The sequence below is a fragment of the Pezoporus flaviventris genome, unplaced genomic scaffold, assembly GCF_033815535.1.
Source record: "Pezoporus flaviventris isolate CSIRO_AGI_PZ_B2104156 unplaced genomic scaffold, CSIRO_AGI_Pfla_v1 ptg000009l, whole genome shotgun sequence".
Classification (NCBI taxonomy): domain Eukaryota; kingdom Metazoa; phylum Chordata; class Aves; order Psittaciformes; family Psittacidae; genus Pezoporus; species Pezoporus flaviventris.
The window spans coordinates 952,024-973,445 of NW_026892557.1; the positions used below are offsets into that span (position 1 = coordinate 952,024).

Sequence of the window (21,422 nt, forward strand, 5' to 3'; positions counted from 1 at the left end):
AGAAAGATCGTGGTGGCAGCTTCCCTCTCTATTAGGTTCTCTGGCAGAAACATAAGGCCGCACACGCAAAGCTGCAGTGTACCTGCGAGAAGATGTTGGCAGCATATGCTGCAGCCGTGGTCAGGGATGTGAAGAAGGTGGCCTTCCCCGCTGTCTGGATGGTGTGGATCATGCGCAGCCTCAGGTCCTTGAGGTGGGTGGCTTGGCGGTAGGTGTTGATGAAAACAAAGACATCATCAACCCCTAGGAGAAGAGGGGGAAGACTGTGATGCTCTGCTCACAGTAGGGACACAGCCTAAAGATCCCCTCAACATCTGACCTGCAAATATTTCACTCGCAGGTAATGGAGAGAAAGGGCTGGAAAATTCAATCTGCATTTGGCCACCATCACCTGCAGGCAGGAGTTATGGCGAGGCAGCACAGGGAGGTTTTGAGGAAGGACGTGCTTACCAATCCCCACAATGACAAAGGCAGCCACACCATTGAGTATGCCCAGGTACTGGATCCCGAACACGACGTGGTACAGGAACAGAGCCACCAGGCAGCTTAGCCCAATACTGGCAATGCCAAAGAATGACAGGAACACTACAGGAGAAAAGGAACAGGGGAAAAATATAGCACCACAGGCCACCCCCTGGGAGAACAGACACCTCTCACCTGCCCTGTTGGGATACTTGCTTCCCAAGAGAGTGCTGGTGACAGAGAACACATCAGGGCTGCAAGAGCACCTCTTCCCATGAGGCCCATCCATGAAATTACATCAGCTTTACACCAGCATTGTTAGTAAGATGGAAATCTGCATCTTACTCCTGTGAGCCTTCCTCCCACCCTGCCCACTAAGCCCTGCTCTGGAGAATCAGACCTGCATGTCCTTCTGCATGCTTCTGGGCCACAAAGCCAGGCTGCTGGGAGGGCATCAGAGCCTGAGGCTTGCACAGACACAGGGAGTCAGAGCACATCTGGATCTGTGTGAAAGCAGGGCAGCCGTGGCTACAGCCTACCTGAGCAGGAGGTGAGGATGTAGACCAGGACAGCTATGCAGCTACTGCTGATGAAGGCCAGCAACATGTCATTGTTGAAAGTCCTCCTCACTTCATAGTCAAACAAGTCCGTCCCTCCATACAGCACCTGGACTTTGCTAGGATGGGAAGATAAGAAGGAAGGAAGAGGAATAGGAAGAGTTGAGTATACAGAGAGCAGAGTCGAGGCATTTGAAGCATGCTTCCAGTGTATGGTGCGTATTTGGCACTAACAGACAGCTCCCGAAGCCTCCAAAGCCAATTCCATCTGGAATCTTAATCACTGCTCATTATATTAAGCACATAGGTAATAACCAGCGGATGCAGGCAGAGTGAGAGCTTGTCAGAAAGCATGTGATTTACCAGCTTCTGCTTCTGGAAGCAGGCACTGAGCGGAAGTAATCCAAGATAATTTCACCAGGAGTACAATAACGCTGCACCATAGGAGGCTATCCGGAATCCCAGCTTCAGAACTGAGCCTTGGCCCCAGTTCCCTTCTGGCTTCCCATAACTGCAGCCCACTCTGTCAGTCCATTGCTGAGAACACTCTGTGGCTGGCTGCATTTCACTCTGCTTTTGAAGATCCATATCTCTTCGTTTGAGGAGCTATTGAGATTCAGAGCAGCAGAGAGCTGGAGAAGGTGCACTGACACTGGGACTCACTGCCTTCCCTCAGCTGTCTGGATACTGGGCTGCTCGTTTATCCCTTTTAGCTCTATTTTACCATCTCCCTCTCGCAAACACTGAGCAAAGCTCTCTTCAAAGTCATACAGGTGAAAAATCCCTGCATTTCCTGAAACTTATCCTGCCTGAACCTGCCCTCCCCATCTCTGTACAAAGGGCAAACACTTCTGGAAGGAATTACACTGACATGAACAAAAGCAGCTTTGGATCCACAGTTTGATGCCTTGACTAAGGACCATTTCACCTCCTGCATCAGACCAGCCGAGGCCAAATTCGGACCAGGAAGGCAAAGAAGCAGCTCTGTTAGAGCCAGTGAATTGGACTGGCGAGATGGAAGCAAACAGATCCGATGCTAGACAGGGGCTGAGTGGAAAGGCAGGCACTGGATCCAGTCTTTGGCTCCTTTTCACTGTCTCTATTAAGGTTTCTGGCATGCTGCTGCAGTAGGAAGTGGCATTAAAGTGAAGCAGATGAGTGGGTTTCTGCCATATGCTCCACACCCTCACTCACACCACTGTACCTTAGCCCGACTTCAAGGAGATGCTTTTTCTCCTTCATCTGCAGCATTATGCCATAGCCACTGCAGGAGCCTGACCAGCAGCCTGAGCTGGCATGCCAAGTCTCCTGTGCCTATAGCCTTCCAGCTGAAGGCTGGATGCTGCATGGCTACAGAGCAGAGCACGGCTGCGTAAACCTCCAGACAGAGCTTTTACACCCTGAAGGATGTAAAGCACCCTATTCCAGAAAAGCCCCATCCTCTCCAACCTCTGCCTTTCCCTGTTCTCACCCCTTCCCAGTACAACCTGCCCTGCGTACACACAGCCTCACCTCGTGGACTGCTTGGCCAGCATGGCCACGTAGGTGATGACGAAGCTCTGGAACTTGCGGCGCTGCTCCTCCCAGCGGTCCTCCACCGAGTAGTAGTTGGGCAGCGGTGCCCCAAAGAGGATTTCACTCCGCAGCAGGGAGCTCTTCATGTTCTCAGCAGACAAGCCCTCATCCACATACCAGTAGAATTCAGGGTGGGTCATGGCCAGCTCCAGGGATCCTGCAGCAGAAAGCAGCACCGCTTTGGTTAGGTCCTGCTTAGTTCACTTGGCAAGGCACAGCGTCTAGCGTGACAAACTGGGAGTGACCCTGTCTTTCAGCATGATGTTGACTGCTGCTGCCTTGCACAGAGCAAGAAGGGCTGGGGAAAGCTGTATTGCAAAGGCTCACATCCCACTATGCTGCTTACATGCAGTTTCCCATCAAGGACACATCTTCCACCTAACTCCGATCTGAACCACAACTCCCCCAAGCAGCAATGCACACATCCCCATTGACACTCCCACTACTGGATGCACTTAGTTCTTGTACAGTGGCATGATATTTGCTCCATCAAGCAATGTGCTTCTTGGGAAGCACAAGAACTAAATACTACCCATGGAAGATGTGGAGTCCTGGCTCTGCTCTGACCTGGTACCTCTGCCATCTGATGGTGTGAGGGATGCAGAGATGAAGGCACTCAGTTCTGAGCAAGAGACACTGACTGTCTCCCCTAGAATCCAAGCTCTCTTAAGTTCACACCAGAAAGACCCAGAAACTATACTCTTTCCTGTTCTGGTAGCAGAACTGTTACTCACACTGAAGCAGATGGAGTTAATGCCTTGCCTGCTCCCTATGTGGCTCCTGGATAGCTGTCATCTGCAGCCTGTGCTTGGGAGACAGATGGAGGCTTCATCCTACAGCCACATCACACCCACAGACTCCTCATGATTCACCTCTTTTTCACCATCCAGAGCCTCTGCTCTACTAGAGGGAGACAGAACAAGGTATGGAGCTGGGAGGAGGCAGGACCTTCCTCCTCTTCTTCTTACAGGAACCTTTCCAGCTGGTGACTCATAAGCTGCCTTTCAAGCTCCAGAGCAGCCCACAGACCTCTTTCATCTGCTTTGCGGTGCAGGGAAGCGCATCCCTATTGTCTGTCCAAAACCTGACATGCCTCTGGTTAACCACAGTCATTTACTGGGGACAAGAGTGAGTAGAAGTCATCCTACAATGCAGCACTTCCCCCTCGTTTGTCCCTCTCGCTTGCGTATTGGGGCCTGTGTGACCCATGACTGGAAACTGCAGGGACTTTGCTGAAAGGGCTAAAAAGAGGTCCTAGCACAGCAAACATGATTCCTCGAGGCACAATGCAGCAGCATCTTCCTCTCTGCACAAGGCAGTCACCCCTCTTAGCTGGGGATACGTGCCTTAAACATGCCAGCCCTCACCCACAGCCCTCAGCTCACCTTGTATGTCAGCAAGGTCTTGTCCCATGCCATCGTAGTAAATCTTCCCTCCTCTCTCAGTGGGGAAGAAGTAGGTCATGAGGGAGCTGGGAGGGGAGCAGTAGGAGTAGGAGCCCAGGGGCAGGTCCTTCAAGACCTCATGGGGCTTCCAGCAGAACTCCCGGAAACGAGGGTGATCCATGATCTTACGCTCGACCTCATGGATGGTGACCAGGCGCTCAGTGGTGAAGATGTTGTTTTCAGAGTCCCCCCTGGCCAGAAAGATGAGCTCAATGCGCCAGTGGGCATGAGTCTGTGTGTTGGCACTGATGTAAGAGCTGGAGTAGTCCCAGCGTGGGGCACCCCTTGCAGTTCGGGAAGTCCTGTTTCCTGGGTTGAGGTGGCCATGGGGCTTGGGGGAGCTCATCCTGCCTTGTGGGGTGCTGCGCTTGAGCCGTGCGCTCACCCCGAGGTGGGAAGCGTTGAGGTGAAGCTGCTGGAGCTGCTCAAAAATGAGCCTCTGCAGGGTTTCAGAGGTGAAGTCAGCCAGGTCCCGGCGGTTCCTGCCCCACGACCCAAACTGGGACTTGAGGGCCAAGGCGAGGGCATCGAAGCGCTGCGAGGACTCGTGGTTGCGGATCTCAAAAGCATTGTAGGAGATGTCAATATCCAGGGCTGGGTAGTGGAGGAACATGACAACAGCAAGCACAGCAGGGATGGCACAGCCCAGGAAAAGGATGAAGCCAGCACAGCAGGGGTTCGTAAATACCCATCCAACAATATTCCAGAAGCCAGACACAGGCAGAGTGACACGCAGGGGCCTGACTCTGCACGGGCTTCTGCCACACAACAGAGCACCCTCACACCTCTTCCGTGAGCTGAAGGCTACCTCTTCATCTTCCTCCTCTAGCCAGGCATCCTGTAACAAGGGGTCATCCTCTGTGTCCATGTCCAGTGCCTGCACAAAGAGAAGAGCAGTCAGCAAGGCCCAGCAATGGGTGTCCCCAGGCACAGCCGTGAGCCCATAGCAGTTGCCAAAGGGTCTCAGCAGCAGAGCCAGGGAAGGAAGCACGCTCCAGCTCTCAGGAAAGCAAGACTCCTTTTAAACCTCAGCCACTGAAGGAACAGGATCCGGGTATCCCACACCCTGCCTGGCAGAGGAACCAGGGAGAGGAGCTCAAACTACAGCCCCAGTGCTCAGTGCTGTGGCAGAGGAGGGCTCTGCATGGTTCCAGGAACACCAGGCTAGAGACAGCAGGCGATTCACAGTGTGCTGCTCAGACTGCAGCAGGAACATTCAATTAGCTAACCTGGTTCTCATGCCCAGGAACAATCCATGCTACCAGATGAAAAATGCAAGGGACCCCATCTTCCTCACTTTAAAACTGACAATAGCTTTTCCCCAGCTCCTTACAGCTGTGTTCATCCTTCCCACAAAGGCACACGTATGCACACACAGCAGCACATGCAGACACACACGTGTGCATGCACTCACACATACCAGCCTCCACAGAGAACTCCCTGTGACCCTGCTCTAGTCCCTAAAGGGCTATCCACTGCCCGTGTGGGAAGGGAAAGGGCTGAACAACCCTGCTTCCCTTCCACCCTTGCTGGATATTGCTTATGGAATGGGTTTTCCAAGTTGCTATGGAAGAAGCCAGAAGCAAAAGCTGTTCCTGCACCCGTGGAACGAGCAGGGGGAAAACTCTCCCTGATCAGCTCACAGCTGGGCGGAAAGCAAGAGAGACCCCCCAGGAGGTGCTCTCCTCCGCAGGGAAGCAGAGCCAGCAGCCCCCGCTCACGGATGAATGAGCACATTCAGTTTGTTACTTGACCCTGATAGCTGCAACCAATTTACACACAGGCCAGAAGCAATTTACCAGCATTGTTCCTAACCAGTGTTTCTATTTTAGCAGGACTTGCATCAGCAGAAGATGAATTGCCAGCACCCCTTAATTCCAGGCCCACAGAAGACCTGAGAGCTGCCTGATCATGGACCAAGAGCAAAAGCAATGAGGCAGAAATGCTCCTGGGCAGCAGAGGGATGTGCAAAGGAACAAGGGTCACAGCAATCTCCCTGGCTCTGACCAGCCTGGGTGACGCCTGCGGCTTTGCTCACAGGGAGCAGCTCCCATAGGATCCATTCCAGCCTGAGCAGCATCTCTGCTGGCAGGCTGAGCAGAGCACTCCCAGCACTGCAGAGCCTGTAGCATGGATGGGACCAGGAACCTCTGAGCTCCAGCCTCCTGCTTGCAGCAAGAGAAGCACAAATGTCAATCCATGGCTTTAATCTGCAACTTATGTTGTCTCAAACCAGCCCATCTTTCCTGTGAGTGTGAGGGCAAGGACTCTCCTACTCCCTTACCATGGTCAGGCTCACGCAGCAGCCCACCCTCCTCAGTCGTGCTGCAGAGCTGTGCAGGAGGGCATGTGGAAGCCTGGGCTGGATCCACCTCCTGCTCTGTAACCTCATTGAGCAAAACCCCGATGGGTACCACTGAAGGCAGATGGCCACAGCCCCTCTTCTGCCAAATCTCTGGCCCTCAGGCGGCCAATATGGGGAGGAGAAGGTGGCTCACAAGACTCTGCTGCATTGTTTCCCCCTTTACATGTAGGGCTGTTAGACAGCAAGAAGAGACCGAAGGCAGGGTGGTGGTATTTTCAAGTCTCTGGAAAGGTTAGGAGAAATCTAGTTCATTTTAGGCTTCATTAAGATTCCTTTAACATTCAGGATGCTCATCCCCTCTGGACAGTTGGTGGGTACATGCAGTTCCCTCCATTCCATCCAGCTGCCCCTTCTCCCATTGCCCTGGGCTCTCCTTCAACAGAATGAAGTCACTTCAAGACCTGATCAAGCATATATATTCTCTCTTTAGGAAGAGGTAAAGGGCCATAATAATTTCCCATTTATTGAGCTACAGAGGAGAAGGAGGGAAAAAGATTCTAATCCTGAAACAGAAGAGCCTGCACGTGACAAGAAAGGGAAACAAGGGACTGAGATAGTAATAAGCCAGCAGAAAAAGGGATCATACCATGTTCTTTTTTAACCAAGAGCTAAATCCTCAACTCAAGGAAGGGGTCAGACCTCAGGCACCTCCCTGTGGCTCTTCCCTCCACTCTCATCTCATAGTGACTGCAAAGCCCACCTTTATGGGCACCTATGATGTGTGAAGGCCAGTGCATGCTACCTTCTAGCTAAAGACAGGTACAAATTCTGATGCTGGTGTAAACGCCAGCACAGCAAATGCTGGAAAGCCACAAGATCACATGCACTCACATGAGAGCTGAGTCAGGGAAGGACCAAGATGTGGTGCAGGCAGGATGGCAAGGGCAGGGTAAGTGCTGTCCCTGATGGTGACAGCCTCCCTCTGCATGCAGTCAGCACCTGAGTGCATCCTCCCCTACTTCCACCACAGCTCTCAACCCTCTTCAAAAGAGAGTTTACCACATGATTCAGCTCCAAAGCCAGACACGGCTCACTCAGCATTGCCCCTGGGACTCAACCGGCTTTACCATCTCCTCAGATCCTGCCTGGGTCAGGATGAAAGCTTATCCAACCCAAACCACAGCAAGCTGAACTGGTGGGGAGGGAAACCCTCAAAGCAGCCAGAAGGGGAGTGGAATGCACTTTTTCTGCTTATATTCTACTTATATTTCTGCTTATATTTCTACCTGTGTTCCCTCCACCACTGCCCATGGACTCCAGGCACTGAAGCATGTCCCAGTTACTTTCTCCATTCCAGGACATGCACAGTGGATCTAATCCTGCAGCCCTCAGAGCTCTGCCTCCCTTCTGTGCAAGCTTAGCCTGCTCCAGGTTGGAGGGAGCAGAGCACAAGAGCCCTCCTAGGAGCCCTGGATCCATTTCTTCAGAGAAGAGGCACTGATTCATCCGCTTCGGGTGAGCATTTGGATTTCTTGTGCTTTCCTCTGCCCCTTCCAAACCCAGGAGGCTTCCTCCTGGTTCACACCAGTCAGGACTCTGTAGGGTGGCAGAACCTCCTGTGAAGGTTCCTGGCTCACATTTAGGGTGCTGCTACAGGCACAGCTTCCATTAAGTCCGAGAATGGGAAATAAGTCCAGGCAAGGCAGTTGGTATAGAGATACTTTAAGTGAAAACCTCTCCAAAAGCTGAGCCTGCACAGTTCGTGCTCAGCTCACCCACCTCCTAGCCTGGTGCTGGCACATGTTCACACTCATTCAGCCAGCCAAGAACCACTTGGGGATGGGGAAAGGCAAGTGAGCTGCTGATTCAGCAGCACAGCTGAGCTTGGAGGGAGCTTGTAAAACACTGAGCTCGAAAGGGAAGGTAGGAGAGGGATTCAAACCATAAAACACCTCCTCCTTTAGCATTCAGCCCTCAGACTGCTGGGCAGTTCCAGCATTGTCCCAGATAAAGATCCTTCCTGAAGAAGTGAGTTCAAAAGCTCCACCACAGCAAAGAGTCAAGGGGCTATGAAGAGACTCACATCTTCCAACACTGCACTGGTATAAAGTCACAACTTTATGGGAGGTACGAATAAAGCCAGGATCCAGCTGGATATGGTTTTCCTCTTCACAGCCACAGCAGCAGCGTGGAAACACAACCAAGAGGAAAACAAGGAAGGACTCTCTCTTTTTCCAGTTTCAATGGGTACTTCTGTCCAGAGGCCATCTCACATTAGATCCGAGCCACCAACCTGAAGCTGAACCTCAGCACCATGGCCATGAATGCTACCAGAGCCTAATGGAAGATGCTCACCCCTTTCCTCCATGGATGACTGTCACAGATGAACCAGGATGGGCCTCTAAGCCTCTTGTTATGAGCACCCTCCATTCAGCAATTTAACCTGGGCATCCTCCACATCTTGCTGTAGCCTCCCAATCTGTTCAGAGTAATGAATTAGGCATTTAAAGCACTGCAGGGCTGTGGAGCACAGGGTAGGAATAGTTATGACTCCTGTGAGCCTGACACACAGCAGAAAAGAAGGGACAAAGCCAAACCTGGGGGACCTTCAGATCAGGAAGAGTTTTGCCCTTGACTGCAGTAGGTGGGATCCAGCTCAGACCGCAACAGCCCTGCAGGGATTGTCACTCACCTGCACCCCGACCAGGACAAACCCCCATGTAGCTCCCATATGAGCTCCCTTGCAGTGAAATCAGGATAGAAGGAAGCCGCTGACAAGCTGGGGAGAGGCAGTGACAGACAAGGAAGCTAATTACAGCCGACCTGGCTAATTAATGCTGAATTCCAGATTAAAATCCCCTCACCAGTGTTCCATTTCAATTACTCAGTTGTTCCTTCTGATAGGAAAAGGGAAGCCTTGTGCATCAGCAAGCTAGGAAGAAAAAAGGAACGCAAGCACAAGGCTGGAAGGGGAGGGAAAGACAATTTCTGTAATATGGGAGATTCCTATCGACCAAATAATTAAACTTCACATTCCTTTCTCCCAGGGGCAAAGCTTTCAGAGCACAGCTAGCAGTTTTTTGGGCCTATCTGTATGCCTGAAAACTCTTGGAGGTTCTACCAAAGGCAGCTTTATGGCCCTTTGTTAGCTATATAAAGTTCCTCAGAAAGGGAGAGAAATGGCCTTTGTGCTTGCAGACTCATCCAGCTCCTGCTAAAAGCTGCCTCTCTTAACGATGCACAGTTGATGGCAGGGATGGACACAGCACCTCCCAGGCCCCGTTATGCTGGAAAACACTGTGTAAAACAACTGCAGGGCATCATTAATGTACACCCACTCTAAAGCAGGGCTCCACAGTGACACTGAGACTCAGGAGCAGAGAACTGCTCTGCACTTGAATCACTGAGACTTGGCCACAAGTAACTTTTTAAAACACAGCCAGAAAAGGATCTCTGAGGTCCCTGTTCTGCCTTTATCAACACAGCTGTATCCTGGTGCATGGAATAAGCTGTGTGGTGCCCTTTGCTTTCATGAATGGGGAAAATGAACCGGTAAGGAGGAATCGGATACAATCTCAGGGCCCCTAATTGGGAGTTCTGGCTTGCAGAGGTGCTGCACTTCCAGAATAGCAAAGCATGCCCAGGACACCTCACACCAGGCACCTGAACCTGCATCTCCTGAAGCACTTCTGAAAACACTGGCTTGATACAGCCATTGACCAGATCCTGTGCATGAGGATACAGCCCTGAACCTGTTTCACTGGGGTACGAGCCCAGAGAGACACATGCTGCTTGAAGGCACTGGGTTAAACTGCTGGCTGGGTTGGCTCCAGCATTGTTAATCAAGCAGGTACTTTTCCAGCTGTACAGCACAATGCAGGGGAAAAAAAAGCTTTAATCTATTATCTTTCTGGACCCTTTGCATTTCCCTTCCCACTCGCTTTAAATCCTTTGGAAAGACACACACAAACACTGCCAGACCCCAGGCACTTTGCAGATCAGAATGTCATCAAACTGCTCCAGCAGCACAATGCTGTTGGAATTGAAGCACAATGATGTAAATGTGTGTTTGCTGGAGGAGAAGTTCAACAGAATGATTTTAAAACAGTATATTTAAAGCTCTATTGTCTGCTCCCAGGAGGCAAGACAATAGGTAGGGCTGTATACAGGGTGGAGGATTGCCAGATCTCTCAAGCTTTATGAAGTAAGTACACGCTTGCACACTCACTCCTAACTGAGGCAGCCTCTTTCTCTGCTGTCTGTCCCACTCTTCCTTCCCCTTACAGGCACTTTTACACCATGGCTAGGATAAGAGCAGCTGGAAATGGAAGGAGTCAGTCAGACTCTAGGATCTTAAAGGCCTTTCCCAACCTAAATGATTTTATGATCGATCGACCTGCTTTCAGAACGGACAAATGGAGCTCTCTCAGCCTACATCAAGGATCTCTCCTGCCTGCCACTCCAGGTGTCTGACAAGCACTGATTAGATCTACTCATAACTGCATGTCAAAACCAGCGTGGAAAGATTAGCTGCAAAGTCAAGCACTCACCAGTCAGGAAATGCCCAATCCAGGATGGATGGATGCTGACACAGCACCCTCAGTTTGCCCCCGTTCTGCAAATGCTTTGCAGTGCAGTTGGCTTCCAAGCCCGGTGTCACAAGGCAAGGACTGTGGCCTCCGCCAGGGCTGATGCTCCCTGAACCCAGGAGCTGTTTGCCACCTTGCTGTCTCCTCAGTGTTCGGTGTGTGGTCTCATGGCTCATTTCCTGCACGCCGCTCGTGCTCTGGCTCAGAGGCAGAATTATTCATTTCCAACACTGCCTGTCAGGACAGAGTCTGAGGGCTGAGCAAACAGGACGGAACTGAATCCTCTCCTGGCATCTCTAGGAGAAGGAGGGGGTGGTGTAGTCTGCATCTGACAGATGCAGCGGCTCAGAAGGAGGAAGAAAAACAGACACTTATTTTGGGTGCCTCGTTTGACACACAGGATGCCCCATTTCTCAGAGTGCACAGAACGGCACAGGTGGGGCTGTGCCTAAGAAACTGCGAATTCCACTTTGTTCTGGCACCATGACCTGAGGTGAAACAGCAATATAACCTCTGCGCTGGTAAGGGGCATCCGCAGCGAGAGCCAACATCAGACAACTGATGTTAACCAGTGACATGCATGCCAGTACCTGGGACACCAAGGACCATCAGCTCCCCCATCTCTCTTTACCTCTAAGCCGGTCTTGTGGACAAGGAACACGCTGAAGAAAGGGCCTGCAAGACCAGTATAGAGGGAAAAGGGAGAGACTGGTTTAAGAGGTGTTGCTTTGCTATGTCAGAAGCCACTACCTGAACACAGAGCAGAGCAAGAAGAAAGTGGACAGAAGAATGAGGAAACCACACAGCTGTGATACACACAAGGATGTACAGCAAAAGCAAAGAGTAGAGCAAAAGCGTCTTTCCTGTGCTTGCCAGGAGTAAGATGCCTGCAGATAAGAACTAGCTCAGCCATCCAAGTTTCCTATTTTAACGCCACAGCTTTCCTGAATGGTTCCTTAACTAGGACAAAACAGTGATCCCACAGCCTTGGATCAGGGGGAGATCTTCATATGGCACCACGGGACACTGAGGCAGCCTCACCACGGCTCCAGCAGGTACCACCTGTGAGCTCTGTCCTAGGAGGCTACTTCCCAAGTGATTCCAAGAGAATCTGTATCCCGAGAGATTTAAAAATCCAATCCAAAAGCTCACAAGGAATTGCCCCAAACTACTTGCTTCAGAGTACTGAAACTGGCACTTTTCAAAGAGAAAGGTCACCAGGATTTGCTGCCATCAAACCATGCGCGTTTGGTGCCCTGCCTGCCCAGGACTGCTGCAGAGCTAAACCTATACGAGAACCTCACTAACATGCACACCATTGCCAAGGAAAATTCATTTCCTGATAAAATAATTTGCTTGTGGTTGTTGTAACGGATGATTGTAGCTGTCAGAAAACAGCTTCTGGGTTACAATCTCCCGAAACGTGCCTTGCAGCCTTGTGCCATGTTTACCACTTGAGCTACTTGCTTATGCTGATGATAGGGCCCCGCTGTCACTCAGGGCTGTGGCATGTGTTTCTGCACACTGAGCCTCTGATTTGCTTCACAAATGACTTACCTAAGCACTACAGAAATGACCTGGACTTTGTCTGAGCCCCAGCCACTTACTGTTTCCAAGCAAAGGGCTGGCTTCTGCATTCGCTGCATGCCCTTGGGTGCCTTGATATGGTTTCAAAAGCACCCTGTGTGCCACCAGCAGCCCAAGACAACAAGCTTCTTACAAGTGTGGTGATTTCCACACACCCAGAAGCTGTGCTCACAGCAAAGCCTTCCCAGAACATTAAATACTGACGGCTGACACAAACCAGGGTCTTGGGTTATCTCAAGAAGCGTCACTCACTCCAGGAAGGAATCTCAGACCACAGAGAGGATTCACCAGTTCCCAAGCCCTTGGAATAAACTGCCATCCCCAAGGCTTGTGTGCTGCTCTTTTATAGATCAGCTCCAGCTTCCCACATTATCGTCAGCCTTAGAAGCCAAGTCCCACTGTCAATCACTTATTATTGCACCCCATGCTCAGGCCCCCCAGTTTTTGTCACCATGAGCACTGGTACCACTCTGTGCTCAGATGGATGATCCCAGCTCTGGCCCTGCTCCCCACATCTGCTCCTGCCAGCAGGAGGAAGTGTGAAGACAAGGGCTGGCTGTGCACCCTCCTCCATCTGCAGCTTCCCAGCAATAGCCTGCCTGTGTGTGTTCACTGTGCTGCTGGGACTAACCAAAACACCCTCTCCCCAAGGCCCCTCTCCAGAGCCCCCCCATAAGCTGCCAGGTCATTACTGAGAAGGAGGAGGGCAACCTCTTCCTCGCCATGCATGGGAGCTGCTTTCTTGCCAGCAGCCTCAGCAGCAGTTATGTGCTAAGGGACATTGCTGGTTGTGGTCGCCTGGGCAGCAACATGAAAGGTAATGCAGGGATGCCAAGGCTGTGGTGCCAGTCCTTCTTTTACCAACTATAGCACAGGCAGCTCTTTCATTTCCACTTCTTGCCAGTCCAGCATTAAGAGCATTAAAAGAACACGTTGCAAGTGCTCCCCTTCACCTCAAGGGCCTGTTTGGCCAGCTCTGGTCATGATGCTCTGGCTTTCCAGGAGAAAGAGGTACAGGTAGGAAGTCCCATCTGCACGTGTGTCAGTGTCTGACTCCAGGTGCCACCAAGCACCCACCTGATGGATCGAAACGTCCTGCCTTTTTGCTGTTGTAACTGACATCAGAAAAAGCCAGATTCACAACAGGAAGGCTGCGAGGACTGCGATCTGTGGTGGGGACACAGCTCCCACAGCACTTCAGGCATGCTGACTTCTTCAGTAGGGCTTCTCAGATGCCAGCATGAAAGAGGAATAGGTGATGCTGTAGTCCTCCCATACATGAGGGAGCAGAAGACAAAACCCAAGGTCATCCATGCACCGAGCTGTGGTATAACATGGCCTCTTATTTCTGAGAATGTGAGGGGCTGAATTCTGGGGTGAATTCATCCTGACAGTCACTACAGCTGAGTGGGAATGACTGCAGCAATCCATGCTCTATTGTCACCCATGGAAAACTCACTGCTGGATGAGGAGGGACTCATGCAGCAGCCTGTAGGTAGCTGGCTCTCAACAGCCTACAAAGCGGGATCTCAGCAGGTTTATCTGCCTTACCTCCCACACTTCTCTCTCCAAAACAGATGCAGCTAGCTGCTCTCCCATGAAAACCTGGAGCTTCTGGAACTACATTAATTAGCAGTGCTTTTTCCTCTTCCCAGGATCAGCGAGGAACCTGGAAGCGGAGGTGTAAAACCCAGAGGCTAGAGAGCTTCCAGTGCCACTGCTGAGTGCCCCAGTGCAGGACCTGGCTGCACACAAGGGTTTCCACAACAGAAGAAAAGCCTCCTGATGGGAAGAGGAGGACATGGAGACAAGATGCCTCAGTGCCTGAGCAGCACGTCAGCAGATCCCCTGCCAGAAAAAGGACTCAAAAGCTTACTGCCAGCTGCACCAACCATGCAGAAACTCGCATTAAATGTTCCCACAGCTCGATGAGCACAGTCCTGCAGACCGGTAGCAGAGGAGGGGGCAGAGGCTCAGAATAAGCAAACAGGCTTTAATGACACATTAATCTCAGGGAGAGCCCAGGATGCTTCCTAGTACAGACAAGACACGAAGAGCTGGTTCCTGTTAGTCCCTGTGCAAGGGAAGGAAATGGTGCTGGTGGCAGCCAGAAGCTGCCAGTGAAGCCATGTCTATAGGATACAGCTTTAGGCCATCAGGACTGAGCTGAAACAGCAACGGTCTCCTCTCTCTTCCCTCCCAGTACAGACTGGGAGAAGCATGATGTAAGCCTAGCACAAGAGCACTTCAGGAAGAGGCAGGCACCACCCTTGTTCCAATTTGCCTTCTACCACCAAAGCCATGCAAGCTGCAGGAGCTCCCCAGCTCCTGAACGGCAATCATCCAACCCAAAGGATGCTAAGGGACTGCCGTTTGGCGCAGAATCAAAGCATTCCATGCAATTGTTCCCAGCTCCTTACCGAATCCCACGCTTTCAGCCAGGCAGTCACAGGCTGGGATTCTGCTTGTGCTAACTGTAGGACCGAGTCCTGCACTTAAAACACAAACCCAAAGGAAGCATTTGTGGTGCTGCTATTAGTTTTTCTAGCTTTCCTGGGGCAAATCACATCAGCTGCTTCTGAACTGCTCTCATATTCTGGAGTCCAAGACCCCATCTTGCATCCTTTCACAACAAGCTTTGTCCCAAAGCCTCCCCCCCCTCCCCAAGCAAACACAGGCTGGTTTTGCATAGACATCTGTAAACTGGTTTTCAAAGGGACTCCCTCCACTGCCCCATGCTGAAGTGGAACTGGGTCTGGCCCTCTGGAAACCAGGCCCAGCTGGCCGAGGAAGGGAGCAAACTCACCGCAGGCACATCCCAAATGACTGGAAGTGCAAGCAGTACCATGATCCACAACAGAAGCAAATAGATGGGAATGTAGGCAGGTGCTGTACATGCAGGAATGAATTTAGCTGCATATGTGCCAAGATTTGGATGCAGGAGGAGCAATCTCCCCCACAGCACATCAGAAATACAAGAAACACCAAGAGGTCTGGAAAGGAAATGTCACCACAGTCTTAACTTAATCTGTCCCTGCTACTTACAGCACAGGTCTTTGTTACCGGCATCTAAATAAGGTCAAACCCTTTACTACACCACTATGAACTCTGCAGTGACTTTCACCAAGGAATTGGTTCCATGTAGCAGATTTATAGGAATGAAGGTTCTTTCCTTCAGTTTGAGCAGTGCCACAGGGGATGAAACATTTACCTGCTGATCTATCTTGTTTTCAGTTGTTACAGGCTGGTGCTTTATAGCTCCCTACGATGCTGCAGCATTCCTACCATGCGCTGTGCACAAGAATATTGACATCAGTGACAAAAGCAAAGTGGACCACAGAATGCCAAGGGTCATTTGTCCATTTACTGCCTGTCTCAAAGAGCCCCATGTCAAGTGACAGAGCTGAGATGGAAGGATTAGAATAGGGAGAAAGAGAAGGGGTGGCCTTGGAAGCAAAATTCAGTTTAGATGTGGAAAACAAGATGGCTCAAAGGGTATACACCAGATTCCAAGACATTCTGTTTAAAAGCATAGCCATAGATTTGACACTCAGGTGAATCCAAGGTACTGACAAGTGCTGAATGGGTCCTGAAGAACCACAGCTTGCAGTGCATGGAGTTTGGACCTGCTGGCAGGAAGCACCAGAAGGAGCAGCTTTCTGCATGGCTCAAGAACTAGCCCAAGCTTTCCAGCGAGACAGATTTAGCTTTCGAAACAAGCTGTTTGTCTATCTTGTAGAGACTTACAGCCCTTGGTTTAAATGAAGCCCAGTGTTTTATTGAGTCACTTTCATGCTCTTGTGGGCCTGTCCACCTCCCCATCTCAACTCAGCCATAAAAATTGGCTTGGAGATTAGACTTGGCGCATGAGTTGTTAGCTGGAGAGCAAGTGGGAGGGTGTGCGAGGGGAGAGGTGGCAGAGGAAATACGAAGAGAGAGGCTTTGGCCAGGTTTGATTTGCAAGCAGGAGCCAGGACTGCTTTGGGCTTCTCAGACATGTCTGAAAAGCCCCATTGGGCTCCAGTTCAAACCTGAGTTTGCAGCCCCTTCTTTTTCAGGAATTCATTTTCCTTCTTAAAAGGAAGAACAAAAAGACAAACGATTCCATTCATGGCATCAAGTGTGCTGCGTGCTCTGCAGTACCCCAAGCAGTAGAAAGGATTAGGTCTTGTTTTGGGTTGGTTTTTTATCAAATTGTCTCTGCAGACCTTAATACAGCACTCAAAAGCAATTCATTCTCTGCTCCTGGGTGTAAAACAGAGCCAAGAAACAAGTCAACATATAGCAGCACATCCCCCTAGGAGTAGAAAGCACTTTGCATTTGTGCATCATATCAGCTCCTATCAGAGACTGCATAAACCCTTTGCAAACACGTATCAGATCCAATTCCCTTCTTCCTCTAGGGAAATAGGTCGGATTACATGCAAGTTTACAAATGAATTAAGCAAGCTCCACGTTCTAACTCCAGCTCTGCTGGAACTCAGCCATTACTTTTGCTGATTTTGACAGAAGCTAAATACAGACCACGCAAGCTACAGCTAACGTCGGTTAGCTGCCCTGTGGGGAGGAGCAGCAGTGGTACCCACAACTCCAGTTAGTGCAGTGGCACAAACCGGGTGTCCAGAAACTGAGGCATCCAAACCCCCGAGTCATCTTTGCTAAGGAACCTTCCAGACCTGCTCAAAGTCAGAGCAACAACAGGACCCAACTCTTCCCAATCCTCTGCTTTGGTTACCAGATGCCCCAGCTTCTCCCGTGCTCAATGTTAGAAAGTGTAAAGGATTGAATACCCAGCAGAGGCCTGCTATGCTAACCCATGAATTTCCTTCTCTGCTATTGGTTTGCAAACACAGATCCTTTAAGAACACAGGAAGACAGGGGGAAACATGGACCCTACAATATGTTTTTGTAAACAGGCTGTGAAAGAATGTGTTGAGCCAAATAATCCTGGGAATGAAAATGCCAATTTAACGTAGGGCATTGTTATTATTTATTAGATAGATATCACCACAGAGAGATGAAGAAACAGCCTCTGTGACTTGCTGGCCCAACATCAGCCAGCCAGGTGAGCTCAGAGTAAAACGGGATCTCCCAGAACCCTGCTCTGTGTTCAAGTCAAAGGCATCTCTGCTATGCAAAAAGATGGGAAGAAAATCTGTGGCAGCATCAGACAGGATGCCCTGAAGTCCATACAAGCTTGCTCATGAGTCACCTTAGCAGGTAGATCCTGGGCTCACACTCCCAGGAACAAATCCAACGTGACTTCACTGATGTGACTGCATTTACACAGTGAGATCACAGCTGTGGCACCACCCCCAGGAGCAATAGCACCCACACCATAAAGTCCAGGGAGCAGAATGATTCTCCCCCATAAAGCAGCAGCAGCAGTTTAAGAACCAGACAACTGCCAGTATGTCTCTCACCCCCTGCAAACACATTGGCTTCTCCCCCTGCTCCACTATTTATGTAACATGAACTGTCTCCTATTCAGGAGGAGCTGTTCCCTATTAACAGAGCTTGGCAAAGATCAGGAACTAACTGTGCCAACTTTCAAGCCTGCTGCCTTAAGGCAGATGGCAGGGAAAGTATCCCAGCCTTGTTCCCCAAACCTCTTCTCCCAGCAAGCAAAGATAACTCAACAGAGAGAAAAAGGACCAAGTATCTGCAAAGCTCTTATTCCAGGGCAGGAGACAGCTTATGTGTGGGGTGCTCTGCAATGGACCTACCTGGCTGCCCACGGCCAGCAAAGCCCATTGCACTGCCAGGATCCACAGGGTGACAGCAAGGGCAGAGGTTTCACTGAAGGTTTTATAGTTCCAGAGTTACAACAGGAAAGGAGATGCTCTGCCCTTCCAAGGCAATGGTGCTGCTATCATCAAAACCTCAGCACTGCTCATGACTAGCACTGAGCTCTACCTTTATGGGAAGTAAATCCCTGTGGAAGAACAGGGTTCCACAGTTACTGCAGACCCACAGCATCAAACAAGAGCTGCTGCTGCAGTGTGACTAGGCAAGAGGGTTGTAAATAACATCCTACTAGGTGCTAATTCATACAGTTGTTGTAACCCATGCCTGAAGCACATTGCCATCAATGGGACAATTTACAACCTCCCAGTTAAACCCATGCTGAAGCATACTCTGGACTGGGGTCAACGGAAAGTGTTCTGCTGACCTCAGATCTGGATTAAGCACTTCACTCTTACGTTGGCTGCTCCATGTTCCTGAATTATTCATTAAGGACCAGACACTGCAATCCATACTCACACTGTGCTTAATCTGTCCTTTAAATTGACTTGCATTAGTCTGAATCACAGGCACCACAGCACCTTACTCTTTAACCAGTCTCACTGAATGCAGCAGAGCTATTAATGAAACAAGGTGCTCCTGTGCCAGAGGCAAGGAGGCAGGATCCAGCCCTTAGGAAAGACCTCAGGAAAACTCACCCTGGTAAAACTACACCGAGATGAATGAACTCCAGTAAATCTGTGTGAAATCAATCATTTAAAGAGATAGGCTGTTCCGTGCTATCACAGGGGAGACATAAGGCAGTGCTAGAAACTAATATCTCATTGTTCAACTCCATCACAAGCTCTGGAAACACAGTCCCCTGCCCCTGGCCATGCATTCACAGAGCCCAACGGCAGCTTGCACACACACTTTGTGAGGACTGCTTTATCTCTCTGTATACAAACAGGGAGGTGTGTGGACAGGAGGAAGGCAAAGGACATGTTCCACTCCTCCTGCCTGGCACAAAGGAACAAAGTAAATGGGACTGCTTGTCACCAAGGAGGTAACCAGTACCCACACTTACAGCAACTCCTTCCTCTGTCAACCTTGCAACTCCCAGTTACCCAACCCACAGACCACATTATTGGCTCTGATCTGAAACCCCCTGAGGCTGCTTCAACAGATCAACTCACACCATAGGAGAGCTGATCACAGAGCACCTTTCACCACTGAGCCCAAATCTATAGTTGGCTGCTTTTAAACAGAGTGAATAAAAACCCCCAGGCCAATGAGGTAAGTGAAAAGTGAAATCTTGTGCACTACACTGGGAAATATAATGGGGTTTGAGTCTTGAGAATGAATTAATCTGTTCAGTTCTCACTTCTGTCAGTGCTTGGTAAGATTACAGGATTAAATCAACTCTATGCTAAATGCTTCCTGCTGAAGAGAGTCTTGTCAGGATTTACTGCCTGTTGGCATGCACAGACCACGGCAGCATCACCCTGAGACCCGGGGACCCACAGCAGGACCTGCTCAAACTTCAGAAATAGAAGTCACAACGTATCCAGATTTCCCATACACCGGCAGGGCATGAACTCCTGTCCCTCTCCATTTCAGTCAAGCTTCCTTACTAAACACTTGTACCCAACAGGCAAGTCTTTGTATAAGCAGCACTTCTGTCAGAGCACTGGCATCACAAGAGGATTTCATGTGCTGTGGATTTCTGGGTGCAAAACATTAACACTGCATGCATACCCCACCCGAGGGCCACACTAAAATGCACACATCCCATCACACTCGTGCCATACAGTTACATACACATAGACACACCCGAGGCAGCTATCCTCCTGCACAATACAGCCCGTTACAAACACTTCTCATTAACAGCTCAGAAACAACACACACAGAAGTGGTCAAAGATCTCCTGTAACTTCACCACTTTCCCTCTTGGCCTGACAAAGGCATTGGTGATGTTTAATTCATTTTTCAAGCGCAAGATTCAAGTACAAGGGCTTGGGAGACGTTTGAGCACCCAGCAACTGCATCCTCCCCAAACACCTGAAAATTAACAGAGATTTCACCAGTGTGAAATCCCTCAGTTCTGTGCCCCCAGATTACACAGAGCCACTCAGACACTGTCACATCGACTCCCTGTAAGTACCTTACTCCACTGTTGTGAAGAGACAGCATGTACAATCAGGGTATCTGCCAACATAGCTCAGAACACCAGAATACAGCCAGGAGGTAAAGCTGCACAGAGTGACTTCAGGTGGTGGGTTTATTTCCATGCCTGAGGACGAATTTGGCTCTATCTGTTGCAGAAATTGAATCACAGTCTTCACCACAGTGGGTGACTGGAATGATGCTGATCTACTTCCCAAACACCAGTGTGGCTCTCACCTATTATACACTTACACATTGCTCAGGGCCATTTGCCCTTTAGCTTTTCCCTGTGTCCTGGTGAAAACGCTGAGGGCTGGTTTCCCCTACAATCCATTTTTCTATTAGACAAGCATTCTGTAGTGTTTTCCCCATGGGAATACAGCAGGTATTTGCAGGGGCAGCAGGAAGAAAGGAGGAATGGATTATTTATCCTATGAAGCATTTCCATTCAATCTTTGTTGGTTTTTTCTCCACTAGCTCAGGCCTGTCTTATTCCAGGCTTACAGAATCAAACTATAAGGCTCCAAAGAGGTAAAGAGCTCGGCTTGATGAGCCTAACCTCTGAAGATGCATCCAGTGTGATAAAAGAAGAGTAGCTATTGAAACATCTCCCTTCAATACAGTTATTGTGTTGCTAGGTTTCCATCTAGACACACCGCCTAAAAGAGCAATCAAAGGAAGGCAATGCTGTGGATAATACCTTTATCAACACTCCACAAGAAGGACAAACATTGTTCCCCAGCAAAGTTTTACAGGTGAGGATAGAAAGCTCATTTCAAAAGCTCACCCAAATTTTCATGGGCAAACTGCTTTTAAAAACCTGAGCTTTTTTAGGGTAACAGATTTTGCGCGCACCAGCATGTGGCTTTTGTGTTTATTCTGTCATTTGAATTGCACAAGTACTTCTTTTCCAATACACAAGTCCTCACCCCACTTAACTTGTGTCTTGCAGCCACAAAGAGGGCATGCATCAGCTTTGTTTTAAAGGGACTCATTCACTTGTGTATGACAT

General features: G+C 50.0%; 1 protein-coding gene across 7 annotated transcripts in view; it reads right to left on the bottom strand.

Annotated features, from left to right (window-relative positions):
- The window catches only part of DISP3 (dispatched RND transporter family member 3), a 132,295-nt gene that overhangs the window by 12,615 nt on the left and 98,258 nt on the right, over window positions 1–21,422 (bottom strand). For 6 of the 7 annotated variants that reach the window (XR_009742823.1, XM_061450093.1, XM_061450090.1 and 3 more), the window contains 5 exons: window positions 3,980–4,916; window positions 2,532–2,751; window positions 1,002–1,138; window positions 451–585; window positions 83–243 (listed from right to left, as the gene is read on the bottom strand). Coding sequence is in view for 6 of the 7 variants with exons in the window: in XM_061450087.1 (XP_061306071.1) it covers window positions 83–243; window positions 451–585; window positions 1,002–1,138; window positions 2,532–2,751; window positions 3,980–4,916 (1,590 nt within the window). In the remaining variant the exon portion in view is untranslated. Of the gene's footprint in view, window positions 1–82; window positions 244–450; window positions 586–1,001; window positions 1,139–2,531; window positions 2,752–3,979; window positions 4,917–13,473; window positions 13,602–21,422 lie in introns of those variants that run through there. The other variant, XM_061450092.1, reaches the window with a different exon arrangement.